The sequence below is a fragment of the Hippocampus bargibanti genome, linkage group LG01, assembly GCF_051943395.1.
Source record: "Hippocampus bargibanti isolate YZ-2025 linkage group LG01, ASM5194339v1, whole genome shotgun sequence".
Lineage (NCBI taxonomy): Eukaryota > Metazoa > Chordata > Actinopteri > Syngnathiformes > Syngnathidae > Hippocampus > Hippocampus bargibanti.
Window position 1 is genome coordinate 30,007,953 of NC_142734.1, and position 25,470 is coordinate 30,033,422.

General features: G+C 42.4%; 1 protein-coding gene across 9 annotated transcripts in view; it reads right to left on the minus strand.

The window, feature by feature from the left end:
• Positions 1–25,470, minus strand: part of prdm16 (PR domain containing 16) — a 175,564-nt gene that overhangs the window by 104,579 nt on the left and 45,515 nt on the right. For 8 of the 9 annotated variants that reach the window (XR_016116589.1, XM_089009795.1, XM_089009741.1 and 5 more), the window contains exon 2: positions 12,471–12,898. Coding sequence is in view for 8 of the 9 variants with exons in the window: in XM_089009795.1 (XP_088865921.1) it covers positions 12,471–12,898 (428 nt within the window). In the remaining variant the exon portion in view is untranslated. Of the gene's footprint in view, positions 1–12,470; positions 12,921–25,470 lie in introns of all 9 variants that reach the window. The other variant, XM_089009767.1, reaches the window with a different exon arrangement.

Here is a 25,470-nt window from a genome sequence, read left to right on the forward strand (position 1 = left end):
GTTGATTGGAAGCCAATCCTGGGGAAATGTGTCACCCTAGAAACATCAAATTAAACGATCCTGGAAGTCTACTTTAGCTGAGGTTAAAAACACCCCCCAACCCCCCGCAAACCCCACAAAAAGGGATCGATCTTTTCAAGATGAGAGCTGAAGGTAACCGGAAGAGAGAGGTGCTAGTCGGTCCCGCAGCGCAGATGAGAAAGAGTAAGTGAGCCACGCAGAGGAAGTCAAAGAGCGAGAGGTGATGGTAACATGACACTCTGCTACCTTTGCCTACTCTGTTACACGGACAAGACGGGAGGTATTAGGTGTCCGACTGTCCTACCAGCTTGAGTCGCCATAGCGGAAAAACACCCCTCCCAACTCCGTTCGGTAGAGAAGTTTTGTTGTGATTTGGCTCTTGTCTTTCTCACTGGCAAACTTGAGAAGCCCAGTTTATCTGCGGATACAGTGAACGGGAAGGGAAATAGGCCGCCTTGCCATTTGAACATTAGAACTCTAAGCCGGCAGCGGTTCGCCGCTTCAACTCCCCCATCCCGTGTCTTCCTTGATCCACAGCCATATCCACTTTGAATACACCAACGACGCAAACAGATCTTGAAAATTGACATCGGAACGTTGTCGTTCTTCCGAAATATATCGGTGAGGGCAGAAGCCAGCGGTTCCAGTCAGAGGGAACAATTTGCTCATTCTCAACCACGACACGGTGACTCGGGATGAAGGAGGGGTGGAGAAAGGACACCCAATATCCAAAATCCCTCTCTCAGGGCCATGATGTGAAGAATTTCCCCCTTCTCCCCCTCTCTCCTTTCCTCTTCTTTTCTTTTTTAATCAAGCCGTCTGGGGTTGTCAGGTCTTTTGAGACGAGGACTCCCAGCCATGTGAAAAGTTAATCCCTTGTGGGCCTTCTTCTCCGTTGCGCTCATCTCCCTGGGAACACTGCGGTGGCTTGCAAGCAGGTGGCGGTGGGCCTGATGGGGATGGAGGGGTTGTGGGTGGGGGGGATACGCAAGGCCACCCTGATCAAGGGAAAAAGTGTCACAGATAGTCTGGAATTCCTCATCTTGAACTTTGGAGCTCCCCTGTTTCAACTCGGGGTGACCCCCGCCATCATCCACCATCCTGCCACCCTCCAACGTCTCCGTACCCAAGCCATCACGACGAAGCCTTTTGACGACCCCCCTCCCCGACTACCACCACCTGGCCATCACAAAGAGTCGAGTGGATTTGCAGTATTGGAGAGCTCATCGAGAGGCTCCAAAAAAGAAAGACGCTTGTTCACGTTAGAGATGGCTCTCGTAATCCCCAGCTGCTTCTTTCCAAGCTGCTTCAATCCGCGTGTCAGGGCGTCAAACTCCAGAAGCTTTTACAGACGACGATAGAAGTCAAATTTGGATTTATGTCGGTGAGGAGTTCCCCAAATCAGCGACTCTGGACTGCGAGTCCGCTGAATGAAGAGACAAGCTCTCTTTGTGACAGATTTCGTGTCGTTTTTATAAATTGCTCTCACAAAAGCACTTCCTGGTTGTCCCAAGGAGACAGAGAGCCACACACTTGAATGCTTTGCTTGCGCTGCATTTATCCCCCCCCCCTTTCTTGGCCTCCCACTTAGAGAAAAGTGCCATTGGAAATATAGACAGGCTCAGTCAGCCATCTTAATCCTTCTTCCCTGTCCATCTCATTCTGACCCCCCACACACTGTCTGTCTGTCACTCTCTCACATACGCCTGCACACACTCATACGCCTCCCCACCTGATGTGCCCCCCTCACCCCCCACTCCCTCTCTCACCCTCTCTCTCACTCTCTCTCTATCTCTCTGTAACCCCCCCCCTCACTCTCTCAATCTCTCTATCAATCCTCCCCCCTCTCTCAAGAAAAACAGCTTGAAGGATGGGGAGTCTGTGTCGGAGGTCCATGGAGAGAAAGATTTGGGGAAATTGTAAAGGTCAGCACAGACTTTGTTCACTCTGTGGGTTTATCTCGGCGACAGCGGTGCAGGACAATGGGGCCTCTCGCCGCGCAACAGAAACCCAAGCTGTGGCAGCTAAATTACTCGGCTGATAAGACTGAATTAGAAGCACCATGAGTCCGGAGGCCTGGAAAAAGAGGAGGAAAGGAGGGAGGCCGAGCATATTTTTGAGGATGGCACGTGAAAGATCAATGAATCACAATGGAGAAGATCAGAATCGCGACACAGTTTGCGCAAGCAAATGACACCCATTTTCTTGCAGTGAAAAAAAAAACCGCTCACGTCGCGACTTGAAGGTGTCCGTCTATGTCAAGACCTCTTGTTCGTTAAACATCAACACAAGGATGCAGGCTCATTATTATTATTATAATTATTATTATTATTATTATGCAGGTTCTCCCTGGACTTAGGGAGAACATGCAAACTCCACACAGGGAGGCGGAGCGGGACACGAACGGGGACCTCTGCACTGTGAAGCCAGTGTGCTAACCACTCGACTACCAGGCTGCCTATTATTATTATATTATTATTATATTATTATTATTATTAGCATTAGTAGTAGCAGTAGTATTAGTAGTAGTAGTAGCAGTAGTATTGTTGTTGATAATAATAATAAAAAATAATAATAATAATAATACTATATTGTTTTTTGCGGATTGATGGACACCCTTGGCCTTATTTTCGATGAGGGAAATGTGCAAAAGGCACCTTTACATCAATTTTCACTGACAGAAAATACCAAAAGAGAGAACATTCCACCTATGCCATAGGAACATATGAACAAAAAATAGCCCGCAATGTACTATACTTTGCGACGTTGGACCCCTCCAAACAGAATAAGAATGTGTTGTGGTATCCCTCAAAAAAAGTGGGAAATAATCCACCTTCAAGACATACATGGTGATTTTCATGATTCAATTGTCCTTTTTTCATGGGATTTCTTTTCTCCGACAGTTGTCCTGAAGATACTTGCAGTACGGCAGTCAAGTGAGGAATCTTAGGGAAAATAACACAACACAAATACTCAACTTAAAAAAAAACTTCTGTTTTGCAATGTGTACCTTATTAAATTTCTCCATTGAGAGACTAATAAAAGTTATCGAATCTAATATAGTCTAATATTGGCAGGTAGCGGTAATCATCTTTTTTTCAGGTCACACTCAATATGTATTTTTTCTACTTTTGTGGGGGGTTGGGGCATAGCTTTGGTGATCACATGATCACGTGGTTTAAACCTAAGCATCTCAGCGTCGTATTGAGAACGTGTTTTTTTTTCTTCATTGGTACTGGGTGATACAAGCTCCAGCAGGCTTATTGAGCCCCCCATCCTCCCAAACCCACCCCTCTTCAGGAAGATTTAGTCAGAGCACAATTTGTGTTCAGTCTGACAAAACAGCGCCTTTTATTATGGGCAAAGGAAGGGCTAAATTTTAGTGTACATTGTTGAATTTTATTTTGACAAATTTTGCGAGCCATAAAAAATATGGTCCACAAATGGTCAAGGGATACTCATGGGAGAGGGATATTTGCCAAAGTGGACACGTTAGGGCAAGGCATTTATTTCAATTTTTTAACCAGTCGAGCAATGTAAGGGCAACTGGCTTGTCAAGGTGTACAATTGCAACATTGGAGACATGGACTTAATGAGTGCATAGAGCTTTCACAAAACGACTGAAAAGAAGCAACATCATTTATTTACATGAAATCTGTTTACCAGAATGCTGACTTAAACCCAAATTAAGACATCAAACTTTCAGTGAGAATTCGATTTAGTGAAGGAAAGCGGACAGATTTGGGATTATGTGCAGGGCAGCTCAGTTTCTAAGATGATTAATTGACACATGCGCACAGAACAGGTCTTTGTGTCCAAACATTTGACCTAAAATGAGGAGACGTCTCAGGGTGTACTTGTTGTGTTCTTTAAACAAACAAAACATTCTGAGGTCTTAAGTTTCTTTGCAGTGTAAGCCAGTATTCATTCTGTCTGTATGTGTTTGATGTTTTTCAGGGCTTTTTTATTTTAGTACAACTCCCATATCAGGTATTTGATGTTACGAAGAGGTGATCGACGGTGCGATCTCGACTTACGAAATTAATTGGTTCTGGAAGCAATTGCCAATAAAGTGCTGGTCAGACCTCTGGCAATGTTTTTCCCTCGCATGAGGGGGCAGCATGGCCTTATGGTCTGGAAGGCGAATGACGAGGACGCTGTATAGACAAATATCAATCTGTTTATCTACAGTTTCTACAGACATTGACAATTATGGTAGAGATTCTTCTTAGCCAATGGAACGCTAGGAAGATGCCAATAGAATAGCCAATGGCAGAACAGCTGTAAATATGTTGCACTCAGGAAACTCGGAGCTGCCCGTAGCAACCCATACCTTTAGTACAACGAGACGTCAGTAAGTACAGGTACCATTTGCAGTAGAGTCACCTTTGATTGCTTCTTGGAAAGCAAAGTCATTGACTTATCACAGCGGCAGAGGGACGAAAAGGGTAACTTGAGCAAATAAATGTAATCAACAGCATAAACGGCATTTGATAAATGCGAAGACTGCGGTCATTGTCTGTCCCTGCCCTCGAGGCTCTCCAACTGATGGGCCTATTCATCAGGGCGGTGATGAACGATGAGGCTTTATCTCGCTACATATAGATAGAAGGGATAGGGTGGGGGTCAAGGCGTGGGGCAGCAGGTACCTGGACTTAGCCACCAGGGAATAAAGGGCCCATGTGCGAGTTTTAAATGGATGTTCAAAGCATTGTGCAAAGAGAAACCTTGCGTAAATAACGGGCTGCATTGTGGGGACATGTGAGAGGATAGTGTGTGTGTGTGTGTGTGTGTGTGTGTGTGTGTGTGTGTGTGTGTGTGTGTGTGTGTGTGTGTGTGTGTGTGTGTGTGTGTGTGTGTGTGTGTGTGTATGTCTTACTCAGGCAAACAAGAGGTCCTATTGAAAATGCTCGACTGGAGCGGTTGCGGTCTGAAATCAATGACCAAGTAATAACAGGCCAAATCCCAGCGACAACATTTGTCAAGTTCCACTCTGGCCGAGGATGGATGACTTTGCCGCGCACGTTTCCTTGGGAGCCAGCGTCGTTTTCATCTGATTTATTTACCAATCTAATTAACAGATGTGGTAACGAGTTATGAACAAATGAGAAGGCATCAAGATTCTAATCCAACCTGACAATTAATTTGCTGCCCCGCTTCCTCATTATCAAGTAGCATGTTCATTGAGAATAATTGACAACAGTACGTGCTAGCCCACAGGAGCCTGAAGTAAAAAAAAAAAAAAGTCCAATGCTGCTGTGGTGATTCTCTCCGTAACAGTGACCATATGTTCAATATTAGATGAAATCTGTTCCACCAGAGTGCTCCGAAAGCTGAGAAAATTGGATTAAATTGGCTAATGGCATGTTTAAAACCTACATAAAATGAACGTGAGTGGAAGATATTAGAGCACGCAAGCTGGTGGGACTTTAGGGCTTATGCTCCCTCTGGTGTTTTTTTTTTTGCGCCATGAGTAAACTTGAGGTTTACATCAAAGTCAAATGATGATGACGGAAAACCGCACATTGCTGGTCGATAAAACTGTTATTAAAAAAGGAAAAAAAACAACAGCAAAAAAAGCCCTGTACATAGATACACTGCACACACATGTGTGATAAACCTTTTAATAGACAAATATCCACCGAGATATTATATAAAGGAAAGGCCAAGATGGCCTTTTTCATTTTTTTTGTACTGTTGAATGTCTTTAAAGGGGAAGTGCTCTCAGGTTTCGTCCACGTTCTTCAGAGCAAGCCTCTGATTTGATTAATAAAAGACATGATAATGACAGCATTTATGTGGAGCGCTGCACTCACAGCAGGGGGCTCAAGTTAACTAGGATGATGGGAGGACTTTTGGCGGGCAGGGATGTTATGAACCAATTGATTTCCACGGGATTTTCTCGACATGCAGTTACCAAAAGATTACTCTTTACGACATTCAGAGCCACTTCGCCTCTTCAGCAAGATAGCTTCCCCCGAAAAAAAGCAAGAGGGCGGGGCTGTACAAAAAATGATATTCTATGTAATTTTGTGGGTTTTGGAACGGATGAGGGCATTTACATTAAAAACATGTCTCGACTTACAAAATGTTGATGAATATTGAGACGACAATGGCAAACCATACCATGCCATCATCATCATCATCATCATCATAATCATAATAATAATACTATATTTTGATGACAATGTCAAACTATAGAATACTATACCATCAGAAAAATACTACTACAACTACTACTACTGCTACCACGACAACTACTATGACTACTACGACGACTACGACTACTACTACTACTACTTATAACAACAACAACAACAACAACAACAACAACAACAACAACAACAACAATAATAATAATCATAACAATAACAATAATAACTACGGTCCAAATAATGCAGATATGAAGAGCACAGTTCTGTAGCAAGCCAACAACAAATCGAAACGTGTTTCAAGTTGCCCTGCAGGGACATCTTCGGCATTTTAGGCATAGCAACCCTCCGCAAGCAAAACACAAAAGGCAAGCAAACAATGATGGAGGCGAGAGGTGGGTCAAGGCAGATAAGTGTGAGGGTGCGCTAAGACTCCTTTTTTGTAATGTTCAAGAGACATGAAGATTAGCCTTCCTCAGTTTGATAAATAGAGAAAAAAAGATGAAGAATCAAGTGAGCAAAAGGTGAGAAATCTCAGCTATCGGGGCAATAAAACCACAAAACAATTATTTGCAAACTTTTGGTGAGGTAAATGCCCAACGCCATTGCCAGATAGTCACATGTCACAAAGGAATTCGTCTTTATACAAGAATAACCAGCAGACATCTTGGCCTATCACTGTGTCAACAAGAGGGTAAACAGAAGAGCGAGCATATTTTCTTCTCTTTCCACACATCATTGGATGAATGGCACTGATATGGAAAGTCGCCCCGCAAAAAGTCAACAGAAAAAAAAATGCCTCTTTGCAACAAAGTCAGCCCGCCGGCCCTAAAAATAAATCGAAATACAGGGTCGTCGCTGATGTATTCTTAATAATAGCTGTAGTCCGTTTTGGTATCTTCATTGAGATCCACTAAAAGTGCAATTTTATTATTATTTTTTATTTATTATTATTTATTATTTTTATTATTATTATGCTCTTTTACAATGCTTGAAATGTTTTGTCTCCTATTTGTCATGTAATAATTGACACAAACTATTAGAAACCTTTGCAAACAAATATTAAATTATGCTAATGTTTGCCTTGGACATTTTAGAATGATTGTAAAAAGCAAACATCCTTGTTTTCAGTTGTTTCCAAGATGCCAGGCAAAAAAAAACCTCTGTGGGAGAGAGCATGAATCCCCTCCATTGTTTTTACATATTTCACAACCTCATTTATTGTGCAGTAATCTAATTGTAACATATATTTGTGACATATTTTCAGAGCTTTTTATGCTTAAGCATTTATGCCCGAATTTTATTGACCTAGGAACGGGTTAGGGAATATACATGGAAAACATGTCTTGACTTACAAACTTTTTTTATGGTCAAAAAATTCCTCCTTGATATTCATTTCCTGAGTAGAGGTACACTTGCGTTTTCTGCGATCTTTCATTCCACGAAAGAGTCATTGCTCTTTTTGCGCAATAGCATCGCACCCTTGTTTTGCCAAACGTGTTTTTGCATGGTGTCATTTTTCCTTTGATCTGAACGGGAGGTGTTAGATCAGTGAGTCAGTATGGCGTCGGGCACAATCGCTGAGGCCATTGTAGCATGACACGTCTATCAATAGTGAGAGCAGGGCCAATCTCGCAGCCAGATAATAGCCATGGCCGCTCTGACAGCAGATCCCCGCACGGGAGCTCGCTGAGGGCTTCGACTCCCCTCTACTCGTGCAGGTCTTTCTATCCCGGGGGGTGTTGGCACTCCTGACACACACACTCACATACTGTAGACTTGGGGCCCCGGTGTTCTATCATGTTGCGCTAAAGGGGGAGCATAATGGTTTTTAAATGGATGACTCGGTGCTGGCCCAAAGAGCCCCCGTGTGAGACAGAAGAGAATGGCCATGGCCTGCAGCAAAGCAGCTCTTAGATTGAGCTGTCCGTCTCGCTGAAATGGGTCTGAATTAACACCTCTTCCCAGTCCCCCGATGGCCCGAGATGGACAATAGTGGGCTTCCTCTTTGCCTTCCTCTTCTTTCATGCCATTCAAGCCTCCACAACGCGGCTTAAGTCCCACTCGCAAATCCCGTGAATGACATTGTCTCAGTGACGCTTTTCAAGTTTTACTCACATGTTAAAATGTATAATCGGTTTCGTTTCTTGGGAATTGATTAAACATTTGGATGCATCTTTTTGAAAACATATTCAAATTGACCCCATCCCTCTTCAATTGCTGCTGTGGACTGCAAATTTCCCCATTGCGGGACGAATAAAGGTATTCAGATTCTGATTCTGAAATTGTATTTATTTATTTTCATTCATTTTCAGATGCGCTTATCCTCACAAGGGTCGCGGGGGATGCTGGAGCCCATCGCAGCTGGGGTTGACGTGCTAACCACTGGTCCACCGTGCCGTGTATTTAGTTACCACGTCCACCCCACAGTGCAGAAGTTCCAGGTTAGATCCTGGCTCTGACCTTCCTGTGTGGAGATTGCATGTTCTCCAAGGGCCTGTGTGGTTTTTTTTCCGGGTACTCCAGTTTCCTCCCACTTTCTAAAAACATGCATGGTAGATCAATTGAACTCACGAGAATTGTCTATAGGTGTGACTGTGACTGCAAATAATTGTCCGTCCATCTCTGTGTGCCATGCGATTGGCTGGCGACCGGTTCAGGAGGTCCCACACCTTACTGCCCAAACAAAGTTTGGATAGGCTCCAGCACACCCATGACTGAATACATGGAATAGAGAATGGATAGATGGATGGATGGATGGATGGATGGATGGATGGATGGATGGATGGAAAAATTGTTTGTATTGACGTTCAGGGCTAAGCGAAAGTCTATCCCAAGTCTATCCAGGCAAAATGCAGGCTACACCCCCCAATTGGTTGTGAGTGTACTGAATACAGACATAGAGAGACAACGAACCATTCACACTGACCTTCATACCATCACTTTTTATGGGGGAATGGGAGAGGGGGGGGCTTTGCCTCACTTCTCGCACAGGTCTGCCTGTCTATTTGTCTAAGAGCAGAGGCATTCGATGAGTTGATGGTTGAAAAGGGGCGAGCAGTTCTCCTTAGGGAGTCTGTCGGTGATTATCAACAGACCCACTGTTATGACTGTCTGCGATAAGGGTCTGGGTGAGGAGAGCCCCCGAAGGGCTCCAGCAGTCCCGAAGTAGACAGGAAATGTGAAGCAATAATACGGCCTGAGACACAGTTGGGAGGAGCCCAGACGGATCAATCGCTCATCTGCGATTGGGGAGCAAACACCACATGTTTTTTGGTTTTTTGCTTGAATGGAAACAGAAGGGACCTCAAGAGGGAACAACCTCATCGTAAAATAAATAAATAATGAACAACGTCCAATGTTTATCAGAATAAAAATCAAAACTGTAGAATGTGGAGGTTTTTCTTTTCCATTGAGTGTCTTAGAAACGGTTAGAAACGAAACCGTTGGCGAAGCATTACATGCCGATGAATATGGAGCTGTCGGGCACTGTGGGAGAGAAGAAAGTCAATACTTTGCGCGTGTCATTTTTGGAGCTTTGCCCTTTGCACCTTGAATGGTGACGCATAATATGAATGTTAAACGAGGAAAGCGCGCGCAGCCGCTTGGCATGTATGCAGCGGCGTTCTTTAATCACTAACACATTCTACAACTGTTGCGGAGGGTGTGGGGGGGGGGCAGTTTTGAATTGAAATTGATGGATGAAGACAAATGTGTCACAATCCAATTTTGTCGAAGTTAAGCATGTCTGATGCAAATTTCTTTTGGTTGCACCATTGCGAGGTTTTTAAAAACTGTCTCTGTTTTTATGTACATTCATAAATTCTTGTTCTACGACACCCACAGTACATTTTAGGAATCCACAGCTGACATTGAGGGCAATCAGAACTTGTAGCCAGTCAATCACAGATCACCGATGTACAACAATTCAAACTCACAGCCCCCTTTTCGATATGTATATATTTTTTATATATACACCAAGGGTGTCTAACTCATTTTTTGCCGCGGGCCACATTGTACCTAGGGTTTACTCTCTTGGGGCCGTTATGAATTTGGGGAAGCCATTAGAACGTTTGATCCCTTCCACATATTACATATAGGGTACACAACAAATTAATGAATAATTAGTTTTCAAATTTGGAATAAAAAAAAAGTAATACTTGACATGTTTGATTTACTTTCACGGCCAGAATAAAAAGATGTGGCGGGCCTTGACTTTGACACCTGTGATATACAGGTTATATATTTTGTGCTATTTCAAGGTTTATTTTTTTTATGAGAAAAACTGTGTGGCCCTGAAATTTCATCCTGTAGTGTTTCTCACGGGCAAACCTATATGTCAGTGGTGCCCAAACTTCCATTCCTGTGAGGAGCCGCATAAGCATTCACTCCTGTGATGGCGGGGCAGAGTCACTTTGTAAAAAATAAATAAATCATCATTTGTCCAAAGGGTTGGGTTTAAGATTGTTTTTTTCGAGGGTACGAGATATCGGCACAGACTGGAGAAGGATGCAAAAAAAAATGACAGGTTGTAGTATTTATGTTTATGAAATTGTTACTAATAGTAATAATAATAATACAGTAGGGCTACCATTTAAGTTTCTCCATGTTTATTCAAATAATCTTAGAATGTAAAAATATCAAATATGTATCTGAATCAAATTCAAATCATCACGCTCCAGCCAATTAATGACTAGAGACCAAAGTGAAATCGCCACTATAATAATAATAACCGCACAGGTGTTGGTCGTTCCAATCAGTGGCCGTTAAAAGGACTCCCGGCACAACCATTCTGTGTCGGGTCATTGTAGTGTGTATGTGTTTTCTGCACCCTGTCAGGTTTGTTTCATCTTGGCTCATGGTTTTCTTTGATACTTTGTATTTTTCCTGTTCGAATGACTGATGCTTTAGATTTGATTCCTAATGACTTTATTTTTATACAATTCGTCAAATACAACCTGCTGCTTCCTCCTGCCTGCTTATTTTGGGATCCACCATCATCACCACCTTGCAAACCGTGACAAAATCTGACCCGCGGGCAATAATTTGGGGACCACTGTTATATATATATATATATATATATATATATATATATATATATATATATATATATATATAGTATATATAGTAGTAGTATATATATATATATATTTTTTTTTATATATATATTATATATATAATATATTATAGATATTTTTTTTCAGGATGAAAAAGAACAAAACAAACTATTATTTATCTCAGAGGATTCTTCTAATTTCTCATATTCATGTTCATGAATGGGTGCTCATGGACCACGCAGGAAAACACTTCCGAAATCCAAACAAAACAATTCCAGCGTATGCAAAAAAATCCACTGAGTTGACCATCACGATGCTGAAGTTTTGGGACTTAGCGGGGTGGTCTGTGCTCAACTAAGCATCACTAAAATTTGCTACAGTCTTAAAGAATTGTCATAGGAAGTGACACAGCGGCCCGACATGGAATCAGTGAAACGAAAAGCGAGCCAAAATATTTTATGTCTGATTGGCCACACCACAGAGAGAGAGAGAGAGCTAGAGAGAGAGAGAGAGAGAGAGAGAGAGAGAGAGAGAGAGAGAGAGAGAGAGAGAGAGAGAGAGAGAGAGAGAGAGAGAGAAAACGGAATGGACAGAGACCAGTTGAGTTTCTTCTCTTAACGAGCTGACTGAAGCAACTTCAATATCACAGTGTCAAGTCAAAATGAAAATTAATAGCGCAATATGCCGCCGCCATCGCATTCGGTCATGCTTCTTCCATTTCCATATCGGGTGGCGTGACCAAATGAGCATGCCTGCTCGGGCCGACGCCCAGAAAAGCTGATACCTCCACTAATCAGACAGATTTTTCCATCTGACATTACTGTGCAGCGAGATATGTCGATGTGCGTGTTTCATGCATGTGTGTGTGTGTGTGTGTGTGTGTGTGTGTGTGTGTGTGTGTGTGTGTGTGTGTGTGTGTGTGTGTGTGTGTGTGTGTGTGTGTGTGTGTGTGTGTGTGTGTGTAGTCAAAGATGAGGGCCAATCATGAGATGGGGATGCAAATGGAGCCGGCTCCTGCTATGATGATGAGCTAGTTGCCTGTGAATGAACTGTGATTGCTGGAAATGTGAACGTGTGAAGGCAGAGGGACTCATTCATCACTCAGCCTCATCGGAGCATTACTTGCCACCCCCCACAACCTTGGAGTCTTTTGGTGGCACAGAGGAGGTCAAAGGTCACGGACAGTTGCAACAAAGACAAAAAAAAAAATGGTGTTGAAATAATGCACATAGACTCGTACCTCCCATCCGAAAGAGCTGCCCTTGCTGTGAAGACCGAACCTTTCGCCGGCTCCGATGCGAGTCTTGGCCCAAACGCCTAAGCCAGCACCTGGTACCGAAGACTCCCGCAGCTCCAGATCGGCGGGAATGGGAATGTCGTCAGGAATGTAGACGGGCGCCTCGTAGGGCGATCCTTCCTTGGGGGTGGTGAAATCGCGATCATTGCTGCTGCTGTTGCTGTTATGGAGGTGATGGTTGTACATGTGGGGATGCAGCAGCAGGTGGTGGTTATTGTTGGGATGGGAGGGAGTCGGTGAGCGTAAGGGGGACATATTGACGACGCCGTCCTCGGCCTCTTCATCGGGACTGTCAGTGCAAATGCCTCCGGCGGCCAAGGCTGGCAGGTCGGCCTCCGCGTCGTACATGCTGTCCGTCGGCTCGCTGTCATCTATGGAAAACAAGACACGCCACTGTTAAAAGACACAGAAAGTCACATTTACCATGACGGCGCCATGTTATGACGCTTAGATTTATTTAGTTTAATAGCACGTGATGTTTGAGATTCATAATTCATCATTTTTATAACGTTTTTTGCGCTTGGAAATGAAGCGGATTTACGTGGGACAGCAGATGTGAAACAATCTCTTTGGTCAATGAATGCTACAGCTTCGTGTTTGCTTTCAATATTTAACTTGTAGCAGACGTGCACATTTCACCATGACGTCCCTGATCCACTGGCGAAAAGGATGCTTTGATCCTCTCTTTCATCTAGAACTGCTTGAAACAACAAAGAGGGTGCAGAAAGTGCTTCACATTGAATGACTGTCTGTGTCTTTTGTGTTGTGTCACATTATTATTTATTATTTTTTTTTGTTGTTGTTTTGACTTCAAGATGGCGTTGCGACAGTGGCTGCCTTTACAGAAGGTACTGTATTTTGTTTTTCTTCTTCTTCCTTTCCTCTTTGATCACTTTGCTGTTGTGAAATCTAAATTTCTCCACTACGAGACTAATAAAGGCTAATCCAATCCAATCCCATAAATGCAGTGCGAAAACGATGTTTGGGTGTTGTCATTTGAATGAGGTACGGGAAGTACTTGGAGATGGATTGAATGAGCTCATCAAACACTTGTGGATTCATGGGAGCTCATTCATGGCAAAGATCATCCTTTTTTGGGGTGGTGGGGGTTCTTGGCGATATATTTGGCATCCTGCCCGGGAACAGATGTGGCCTGTGAACGCTGTTAAATTAACCCGACATGTAAATTTTTAATGTGGAACGTAAAACTAGCAAAACGCAAGACAGTGGTTGTCCAGCGCCTGACGCCGCTCCACGAGGCTCCAGGAGACATATCACATAAAGTCGCAGCAGTTAAAAAAAAAAAAAAAAAAAACACTGGTTTTTATGACCAATTCTGCGTCATCAAGCTATTTTGACGGGAAAATGTGTTTTTTTTATGATCCTCGTTGCATAGGACTTTGGCCCTGACTGTCCATTCAAAAATGTTTTAGACTGCTTCACACTTTTTTTCTCGCTTTGCCATCCCTTCTCTCACTAACACTTGATCCACCGAGAGCGTCGAGACAGCCTCGGAAAATCTATTAAATTCGGTTTTAACGGCCTCTGTGCACGTAAAAATGGACATATGACTTGACTGAATGTATACTCTTCATATGGACTCCATTAATTGGCACGGAAAGGGAAAACCAATAAATTTTAAGTTACAGTCTTACACATTGTTTAATAATTTAAAATTAAGTCAATTTTTGCCAATTTGGTTTAATGTACATTGAATTCATTTTATTATTTTTTTCCTGCAATATTTGTAACTCATCTCGTCACTTGCCAAGGTCTCTCAAGGATTTCTCAGCATTCAAGTTTGAGATGATGATGTCACGTTTGCTTTTTTTGGAATAAATGAGAAATATTTTGTTGCCAGGTTAATCTGCACCACCTTCTTCACTCGACCAGGATTTACAAAGTAGGACAAACATGTTTAATTATTACAAAAAAAGTACATCTGAATAAAAGAAGAAATGTTCATAATTAATCCCAATTTAAAAAAAAGCATTACTCCAGAATATTATTTCAATTTGAATATCCATTTTGGTAATAATAATAATAATAATAATAATAATAATAATAATAATAATAATAATAATACATTTTAAGCGCCTTTCAACGCTCTCAGGGACACTTTACAGTCACAGACAAGCATAGGTACTATAATAAATAAAATACAATTACAAATAGAATGCAATAAATAAAATACAATTATAAATAGAAACAAGAGAGAGAGCTACACAGAAAATTGAATTTTAAATAGGTGGGTTTTGAGATGATATGGCTGGTTCTCAACCAGTCATGTCCAAAGTCCGGTCCGGGGACCAAATGGGGCTCATGGTCAATTTTCATCTGGGCCGCAGCCTCTGTCATAAAATCAATTACGTCTGGCCCGCAAGTAGATTGGGCAATAGCGCTGTTACCTGCGTTAAGTGCTGCCATCGAGAAGCTCAATTAGCAATAAAATGGCAATTAATTTTTCCCCCACATTTTCTAATATGGCGACAATCAACCAAAGAACAATTACTTCTGGTCAACTGTTAGAATTAAAAGTTAGTGTCAAGAAAGTGAAATTAAGTGAATATTAAATTTCAATTATCAATGTCCGTTCAATTTTGATATGCTTGTTTCAGATGAGCCAAAACACATGCTTAAGATATCTGAAATTAATGAGAAAATGCAAAATGTGAAACACAGAATGGCTCGCTGAAATGCTGTTGCTGTTATATGTAAAGAATGTCCGCCAAGGTTGCCCCCCACCCAAACATCAAATCCAGCCCCCTCTGCAAAAAGTTTGGACACCCCTTTTCGAGACTATAAAAAATCTGAAAGAGGGAAAAAAGGAGGAGGCGGAGAAAAATGATGACCGAGCTGCTTTTAGACCTCTCTGTGTCAATTTTTTGGACTCTCAGACAGCCAGAGGAGAGAATTTAGCTTCACCTCCTAAAGGACCTCCTAAAAAAACAGCATGGCCAAGATAGTGCCTTTCTCCCGATGTTGTTCTTTCGCTCTGCTCCTCTCTTGCCATCTCCTTCTCTTTTACGGGCAGCTATTTATCCTGATTACATCAGGGGTCCATCATTAATTCGCACTTCAGGGGTCCCGTGGCTGGCTGTCGCTACAATGGTCCGCTTGTGTTCAGTAGCTGTTATTCCAGCGGAAAACTCTCCCTGTTAGCCAGGCGCGAGCCAGACCAAGGCGTCCAGTTAGAGTTGATAAATCATAAATAGACTATTAAAAAAAGTTACAAACAACATTTTAGGGCAGGTGCGACACCTCAAGGGGAGCTGCTACTTCACTCAGAGATCAAAACGTGTGAAGCTCAACCTCCAGGCGGTGGACCGGTAGCGCTCCGTTGGTCGTTTGGTACAAGGCTGCAGATACATACATAACTTTCATTACTTCTGTTTGATTCATTTCCGAATCTGTTTTATTCATTCAGCGATCTGAAATTTTATTTTAAAAATTACCGGATTGTGTGTTGACAATTTGTCAAGGTACTCTTCTAAGTCACATGAAAGGTGACTTCGAAAATGAAACCCAAGAGTTGCATCATATGCGGCGATGGTGAGTTGTATTTTTCATGCACTTTGCATTTGCTGCATACAGTCAAACCTCGGTTTTTGACCATAATCCATTCCAGAAACCTGTTCGAAAACCGATTTAGTCGATAACCGAAACATTTACCATCAATCCAATCAATGTTAACCTTTTTTATTGTGATTGAACAACACAAACAGCCTGCTTACAATGGAACGCTACACAAGGATAATGCGTCGGTCACAATGAGGCACAACACAAGGAAGGAACAAGGAAGGAACAGATTTTCGGTTGAGGCATGAAAATCCCGACATCTTTGGTCGAAACATGCATTGGTAGAGAACATTCAAAAACCCAGGTGTGACAGTATCTTATTTTGAAGTTACCACAGCGATTCTAAGAAGCCTGTTGCAGCCAAATAGGACGTTTCTCGTATATGTATTATATGTATAATACATGTATATACAGAATATATATGTATTTATTTTGTTGTACTAAGTTTATCCTGTCTACTTGATATCTAATATTAAGCAGATTCTTTACTTACAGACAGTGTAGGTGTTCAATTAGCTGACATGTTTCGGCGAAGGCGGAAGTAGTCGCCGAAACATGTGAGCTAATTGAACACCGACACTGTCTGTAAGTAAAGAATCTGCTTAATATTATATGTATTTATTTGTTTTTAAAATCCTGATAGCAATCAGCGTTACCATTGCAAAATAACATGGAGCTGAAAAATCAACAGCCCGATCATAGGGTCTTACAACGGGCAAAGTGTTTTGCGGCGAACTTGATAATCAGAGCACGCTGGGCCTAAACGGTGAGATACAGATCATGCCATCGCCATTTTCTGCCGTCTGCCTGGACGTACACAAACACGTGCTCTGTAGCTTGCACAATAAGGTGGACTGTTAAGTCAATGCTGAGGAACAAAATGCAGCACAAAGATTACATCTCCAAATAGGAGCCAAGAACGACTCGATTAGTGTGGAATAACAAGGAATCTCACTCAAATGGTAATCAAATACAAACAATCGTAATTACATGCAGACGTATGAACGTTAAAAAAAGTACCGCCAATCCCAAGTTTCGATGGAAGCTGACAACGGTTCAAATTTTCAGAGACAGGTACCATAGTTTGCAAGAGCGTGGACGTGGCTGAGATAACCAAAAAATAAAAAAATAGGACATATGCACCCGTGGCGGACATTATAAAGCGCACACGCTCACACAGCATCTTTCTCTGCCCGTAAAATGATCTGGTTTAATTCGTGAAATGAAGCCACTGATGAAAGGACAGTACCCAGGGAAATGTCCAAACTACGTGGAATCCTTTCCATCACTCCAAATATGGGGAGAAAAAGAGCGCCCTGTGGAACTGGGGAAAGAGCAAAAAAGTGTGGATGTAGAAAGAGCTGAAAAACGAACTCAGTCCACACATGATCAAAACATTTTGAAGACTACACATGCGCTTCGACCAGTGAGGTGTCTAAAATTGCCAGCCGGATGGCTACACCGACATTTTAATGTCATGTTCATGTTTAAATTGTTTTTTTTCGCCACCCGGTAACTGTAAAAATCAGACTTGATCTTAGTTTTACTCCCTGTTTACTCCTTTGACTGCTTTATTTCTCATATATTCTAGTTGTCCATGTTAAGCGCTTTGTTACAGCTTCAGTGGTTATTAAAGCTCTATATAAATCAATATATATTGTATTGCTCATGTATTTTCTTTTTCTACTTTCATTCCTTTCATCACTTTTGCTGCTGTGAAATGTAAATTTCTCCACTGTAAGACGAATAAAGGCAAATTCAATCCAATCCAATTGTCGTGTATTGTAAAAAATCACTAAAATCCACTGCAACGTGCGAACAACCTGCGCCAGTGGAGAACGAGATTTCCCTTCTGGCCAATGTAAGGAGAGGAGTAACTTTGAAGAGACTGAAGCATCAGACTAGAGCATCCACAGCTCGTTTCTCAAAGAGGCCAAGGTATTCTAACTGAGTAGGAACAACGATGAACTTGTTTTGGGTGTTATGAGATGCATGAATAATGCCGTCAATAATAATTTCAGATGTTCGATCAATCCATTTTTTCAATCCGTTTTATCACAAGTGTATGCCGACTGGCGGAGCCTATCCCAGACGTCTCCGAGGGACACCCTGAACTCATTTCCAGCCAATTGCAGGGCACACAGAGTCAAGCAACCACTTGTGCTCACACTCACACCCATAGACAATTCTAGAGTGTTTAATCATGCATGTTTTGGGAATGTGGGAGGAAACCGCAGCACCCGTAGAAATCCTACATAGGCATAGTGGACGAACCCTGCACCTCTGAACAGCAAGGTCAACACACGAACCAGTGGAAAACCAGGCCACTTGCAGTTTAGACCTCATTTTGGACCTAATAGTACCACGGCACATGACGAGCGGGTTTTCTGCAAGCGGTTTTCATGTTCAAGTCAATAAATTCAAATTTGGAATGTCTGTGAGTCAAAACTGAAAACCTGTCGGGTGTTTTTTTTCCACAAAGAACTGCCATTCTCCCCCCAAGATGATGTTTAAACGGAAGCATGCTACCAGGCTACCCATAAAAAAAAAATAAATACAATAAAATAAAATAAATATGAACCAAAAAGGATGCAGCGAGTTGCAACGAAAGTGTGTATTTTGTGTGTGTGTTGTGTGTTTACATGGAAGTCGCGAGAGTGCAACAGGGTTCACAGTCAGCTACAATAGCACCTAGCCACTCCAAATGAAAACACCCTCCCCCCCACATTTCCCCTCGTAAAAGGACCGGGGAACATTTCCAAGCAACACGCAAAGCTCAAACTGGGCCTCCTCACAGGGAATGAGCGCACGAAGAGAACCGGAGACACGTGGAAGACACAAATGGACGAGATGAGTGAGAAAGCGCAGCCTTCCCAAGGCACATGCGTATTGCCTTACAGAGGCGCATATGCCCATTCTGATAAATATACAAAAAGTACTCAACTGTGCAAAGGTCGTAGAAGAAATATGTATGACAAAAATTGTATGATTTGCCTGTGTGTGGGGTTTTCTTTTTGGGGGTGGGGGGAGAACGGTATCCATGTCGATTTTTAAGAATGGTATAGTCGGTATGGGACAATCTAAAGTGTCATGGACCATAAGGGCATATTTTATCCTAAGGCTAAATCAATATAGGTTTTTTTGGGGGGTAGGGGGAGTATGCCAAATCTGATATTTAACCAAATGCTGATAACGGATCAATCTAACAATAAAATGAAGATACTTTGCTATAAAATAAATAAAACAATTAACTACTCTTTTTGCTACAGGTCACTGACTTTCGGAAAAATCTGAATTCCAACCAGAATTTGACTATTTATAGTACAATCAAACCTCGATTTTCAACTGTAATCCATTCCAAAAATGATTTTAAAATCAATTTGGTCAAAAACTGAAACATTTCCCATAATAATCAAATCAATGTCTGCTTTTTCTTTTTTAAATATCGAGATTGAACAATACAAACACGCCTGCTCAAAATGGAACGCGACACAACAATATTGTGTTGGTCGCAATGAGACGCACCACAAGGAAGTGACGTACGTATGAGCAAGCGGAAGGGAGTTGAGTGGTGCATTCAGGAGCACTCAGTTTTTGGTCAAAAACTGAATTTGCCGAGAGCCAACATGTTCAAATACTCAGGTTTGACTGTACTTTGATAATTTAAGTTTAAAACACAAAGAAAAATCAGAAAAATTCCGCTGAATGTTTGCAGATTTTATTTGAGGAGGAGGTATATGTTTGAAAATACGTTTAAAGTGAATTTACTTGCACCCCCTTGATGAAATAAACTTTCCCACAGTGTTGAATACATACAAAAAAAAATAACTCTTGACAAGCAGCTATTCCATGACAATACTTCTCATTTTATTATAATTAACCGTCAATATTTTTTTACTTCCCATGATATATTTTCTCAACTTCCACCTGAGTCCAACGTCCCATCTGGCTAACCAAAATATGTCAACCAAAATATTGTCATTGCAACGCGACAAGTGCACACATGCTGTCCGACAGTGAGTGGAAGTATTATTGATGACATTTATACAGAAAAAAATGTGTGTTGCGCTGAAACAACACAGCTGATGTATTGATGTTGTTATTGCTGAAAAGGCCTCAAGGCCTTGCATCCAGCAGCATCTCCGTGTGTGTGTGTGTGTGTGTGTGTGTGTGTGTGTGTGTGTGTGTGTGCGTGTGTGTGCGTGTGTTTCGACAGCCGCTGAAAGGCAAACAGAAGACAGTGTGCCGCCTCCTGCTGTGTGCGGTGGCCCATGGAGGAAGCTTGCGCAGACATTTATTACAGGGGAGATTCATAGCACCAGAGGGGCTACGGGTTGGAGAGGGCATGTTTATGGCCATGATAAATATTAATAACAATCAATATTGAGTTACATTTGCTGAATTGGGTTGCAAACATGATTCAGGGGAGAGGGGACTGGACTGGGGTTTGTAGCGTGTCAAGTAAAAAGAGGTATATCTGTAGAACCAATTATGATACAGAAATCCAATGTCAACAACGTTTTTGACAGACACCGTCGGAAAAGATGCAATTGACAATACATTTGGTTATTGTATATTGTAGAGTAAATGAATTTATAGTGGCAGCATCATCAGGGCAGCTTATCTCAACTGCAAAAGGAAAAGTGGATTGGATTGGATTAGCCTTTATTAGTCTTGCAATTGAGAAATTTACATTTCACAGCAGCAATGAAGAAAGTGGAAAGGAAAGGAAGAAGTAGAAAAACAAAATACAGGAGCTCTTGTCAAGGCAGCCACTCTCACGGCACCATCCAGCCACTCTCACGGCACCATCTTGAAGTCAAAAGAACAAAAAAATATTAACAGTTAACAGTTGATAAATTATGGCCTGTCATGAATCATATAAAAAGTAGGAGGGAGGAAAAGTCAGTGCTGTTTGTAGTGCATGACCAAAGCACTGTGATCCAACATGAACATTTTTCATAAATCACCCAATACACTTTATAACGGATTGCATAGCAGTTAACTAAAGTGGAAAAATCAGATTTATGGACAAGCATACTGCCGGACAGAGGAAGACTAAAGACCGCAATCCATAGTGAGAGAAGCCAATCAATAAAATCTAAAGAGCATCATTTCATTTTACCACATCTTAACATCTCACTTCAAATGGTATTGTGGGTTCCTCAAATATCTCAAAAACAGGCATGGCGGCTAATTGAACACGTGAAATTCACTCAAAGTGTGATTGTGAGCGCGGGTGTTTTTTTGTGTCTCTATGTGCCATGCGATTGGCTGGAGAGCAGTTCAGGGTGGCCGCGCCTCACTGCCTGACGACAACTGGGATAGGCCCTAAAATATTTAAACCCTGCCGAGGATTAGGGGATCCAAGAAAAATAGATGGATGGATGGTAGGATGGATGAATGGATGAATGGATGGATGGATGGATGGATGGATGGATGGATGGATGGAATGGAATCCTCAATCTCTGGCCTCTAAATCATGAAACATCCAATGTGACTGACACTCATGAGCTATAAATGCATTGATATCATAATCTGGACAACTCGTACAGACTGACACGTAAAGAAATAATAATATGGCAAGGTTTCTACAAGCTAGCCTCGAATATTATGATGAGAGTGTAAATGCAGTCAATTTTGGCCAATTAGCGTGATTTGAAGTGGTTACGCGCGACCGTGGTCGGGTGATTTCGAGGTCAGCACTCAGCTTCACGCGTGGACGAGCGTGGACAGAGGTGAGGATATTCACCTCCATCACGATACGAGGCCTCGGCTCATACATCAGTCTATTACTCGCCAGCCTCCCTCCGCTACCGCTCTACTCTTGCCCTCGTTCACACTCCCTCCAATCATTAGCCAGTGAATTAACGGCAATCCGGCGCGCTATTAATCACCCTGACAAAAGTGTTTGCATCGCTTCGCAAGGCCGCCGCACAAACGGAGGAAGGGGAGAGAGAGGGGATTGGACCAAAGTGGGCGTTTGTGGGTTGGCAGGCAGCGGGCAAAGAAGTGGAAGGAAAACAGTGTTGGAGCCGAGTGAAGCAGAGAGAAGCCCTCACGATGGCGTCAAATGCACTCTAAACCAGGAAATTGATTGTTATTTATTTATTTATTCATTTATTTCATTTATCGATTTATCTATCAATATACGTATCTAAATATTTCTCTATCGAGAAAAAGGTTTCTTCAGCCGTCATCTTTACTCCTTTGTAGGTGTCAGACGTTTCGATTCTCATCCAGGAGGCTTCGTCAGCAAACTTATTTATCTATTGATTTATCAATTTATCTGTCTATTTATCTATTGATTTATGTATCTATTTATGTATTCGTTTATTTACATTACATTTCAAAATGAGTTATTCAGCGATATAATCTGTAAACATAATACAAGGCGAGCACGGTCCTCTGAAGGAAAACATTATTTTGAACGACGAAGTGGCCTGCAACAAAAAAATGTCTATGACACGCGTGGATTGTTGCACAGCTTTATTTAACACAGAAATAACTGATTTCCGCTCTGGCCTTTAAAGAATATCAATGAAAGAATTGGTTTTTTTGATCCAGCCTTGAAAGTTTACCCATATGCCAAACCGTACAACTCCACAATGGTTCCATGTAAGATTTAATGCACGAGGTCAAATGTGAGCCACTTTGGGCCCCCGTAAGGCCAACAACTCATCCCGATAAGTCTCACGGAGACCACCTGAGCCGAGCCAGTCAGGTGGGCTGCGGCCATCAAACAGTTCCATGTCATCAGGCTGTCATGACAAATGCCAGTGACATGGGAGATATGCTAATCCACTTAGCTTCAAAATCAGCTGGGAGTCTGGTAAGCAGTCCTGGCACATTGGGACAGACAGACAGCTCGCCAGACAGACAGAAGGATTTTCAGATCTGCAACTTTATCCAAAATCTAGACAGTAATTTTTGGATGTAGTTGTTATTGCATAACGCTGAGAACAAACAGCCGTCTGGCCGGTAGTGGGTTCAAATATTGTCATTCACACCAATTCATCTAAATTCTTGCTCGCTCTTGATCAAAGCTTCCAACTAGCGATGTGGTGTCAGAGTTCAAAACTATTGCGCCACTCAACCAGATGATATCTCCGACGGATCCGTCTTATTTCCCAGCCATGACTTCCCCTATTAGTAGCCGCGGCGGACCTTTGACTAATCAGCTCGCTATCCCACAGAAACGGGAAGGAAGAGAGGGAAACAGATGGGAAAGTGGGACAATGGCAAGCGAGGGACACAATGCTGACTTCTACCCTCCTCCGCCACTCGGTTGCCGCTGCCTCGCTCTCACTCTGCGGCCGACCGTGTGGCCAGAGAAAGCGGAGGCTCACAATCAGCCGGACAATACTGTATACAAGTGGCGCTGAACAATGGAGGCTGGCCACAAAGAATTCTGGGAACAGGGGCACAGCCTTCTTCTCCTTTGGGTCGTCTCGATACGCATCAGACCGCTGAGACAGCCCGGTGCCAGACGGAGAAGGGGACAGAAACAGATAGACAGTGTGTGTGTGTGAGAGAGAGAGAGAGAGAGAGAGAGAGAGAGAGAGAGAGAGAGAGAGAGAAAGACAGACAGAGACAGAAAGAGACACACACAAACACACACAGAGTCATAGAGAGAGAGAGAAAGAGCGCGAGAGACCGACAGAGAGACAGACAGAGAGACAGAGATAGACACAGAGACACTGAGAGAGACACACACAGTGAGTCAGAGAGAGAGAGAGAGAGAGAGCGCGAGAGACCGACAGAGAGACACACAGAGACAGAGAGACAGAGAGAGAGAGAGACACACAAACACTCAGAGAGAGAGAGAGAGAGAGAGAGAGAGAGAGAGAGAGCAGAGAGAGAGAGAGAGAGAGAGACACACAGATGATGGGTGAAGTTGCTACATAGGACATTACAGATACGCACACATTCACGTGCACACACACACCTACACATATACTGTATAGACAGTCATGTATACCGTATACACACACGCATGCACACACATACACACACACACACATATTCACGTGCACAAATACATGCATACACACATACTCTATACACACACATATTTACTGTATACACACACAAATATACTGTATATACACACACACATATACTGTATATACACACATACACATTTACTGAATATGCATACACGTATACTGTATACACACATGCACACATACTGTATACACACTCCCACACACACATATACTGAAAATATACACACACACATATATTGTATATACACACATACACATGTACTGTATATCGATACACACATATGCTGAATACACACACAAATACTGTGTACACACTGACCCACACACGCACACGCATGACTCCACACTTTCCCTGGACAGAACAGGCAGTCATTTCCACGCATAATTATGCAAACAACTACACAGTCGACTAGGAATGACTCTGACTGCTTTAACCAATCAGGTAGTTTGTAAAATGTGTGTGTGTGTGTGTGTGTGTGCTTAGAATACACGTACCTCCTAAAAAAAAGGACAAATGGTGGAAGTGAGAGAACAAATAAGACGTGCAGGAAAGCCATTCCGCTTCTGCCGTCCTAAAGTGTTCATTTTATGCGGTGAACGTGAGACATTTGAAAATAATTGGCTTGTAATTTGGTGGGGGTCGACAGGTCGATTCGGGAACAAATGGCTGTATTTCGCTCAGGTGGCCCCCTACACCAGATAATAGGACCTTTATGTCCAAAAAAACGACAGCCCGTTACCCACCCTTTCCGTATCCTCCTCCATCTTCACCCTTTACCTTTTTTTCAGCCTCCAGATTGTGTATCCTAAGGAACTCTCCTGCCCCGAACCATATCAAGAGGATCCTATTTTTTACAGCTATCAAATGCATGAAAAGTGAAGACTAAAAGGTCAGTCGTAAAAGTCGAAGAGGAGATGCCATGGCCTCGCGCGAATGGAAATTATGCAGAAGAAAATCGGACCCTTTGTGCTTCATCACCTCTTATTTTCGATGCAACTTTTTTTCGTTTGTCGTTTTATCTTTGAAATACATTGCTGCCAACTCAAGAATAGCAAAAAGTAGAAATACAGATCTGACAGTTCTGAGATTTCTATAATATTATATAATTTAGAAAGGACAAAGGAGATGCGAAATGACAGAAGAGGCCATTTTTGACAGTGAAGAAACTTGTCAAAATCAACAACTTGCAAGTCCTGCATGAAATACGCTCTATAAGTAGCCCCGTATTGCAATCCCCCCACACCCCATCCTCCTATTCAGCAGTCGCAGGCTCTTGTTTGGCTTCCTGCTGTTTGTGTCCAGACAAGGTCTTGATTTGAATACTGATTCCCCTTTGATAGGCCTGTACTTCCGA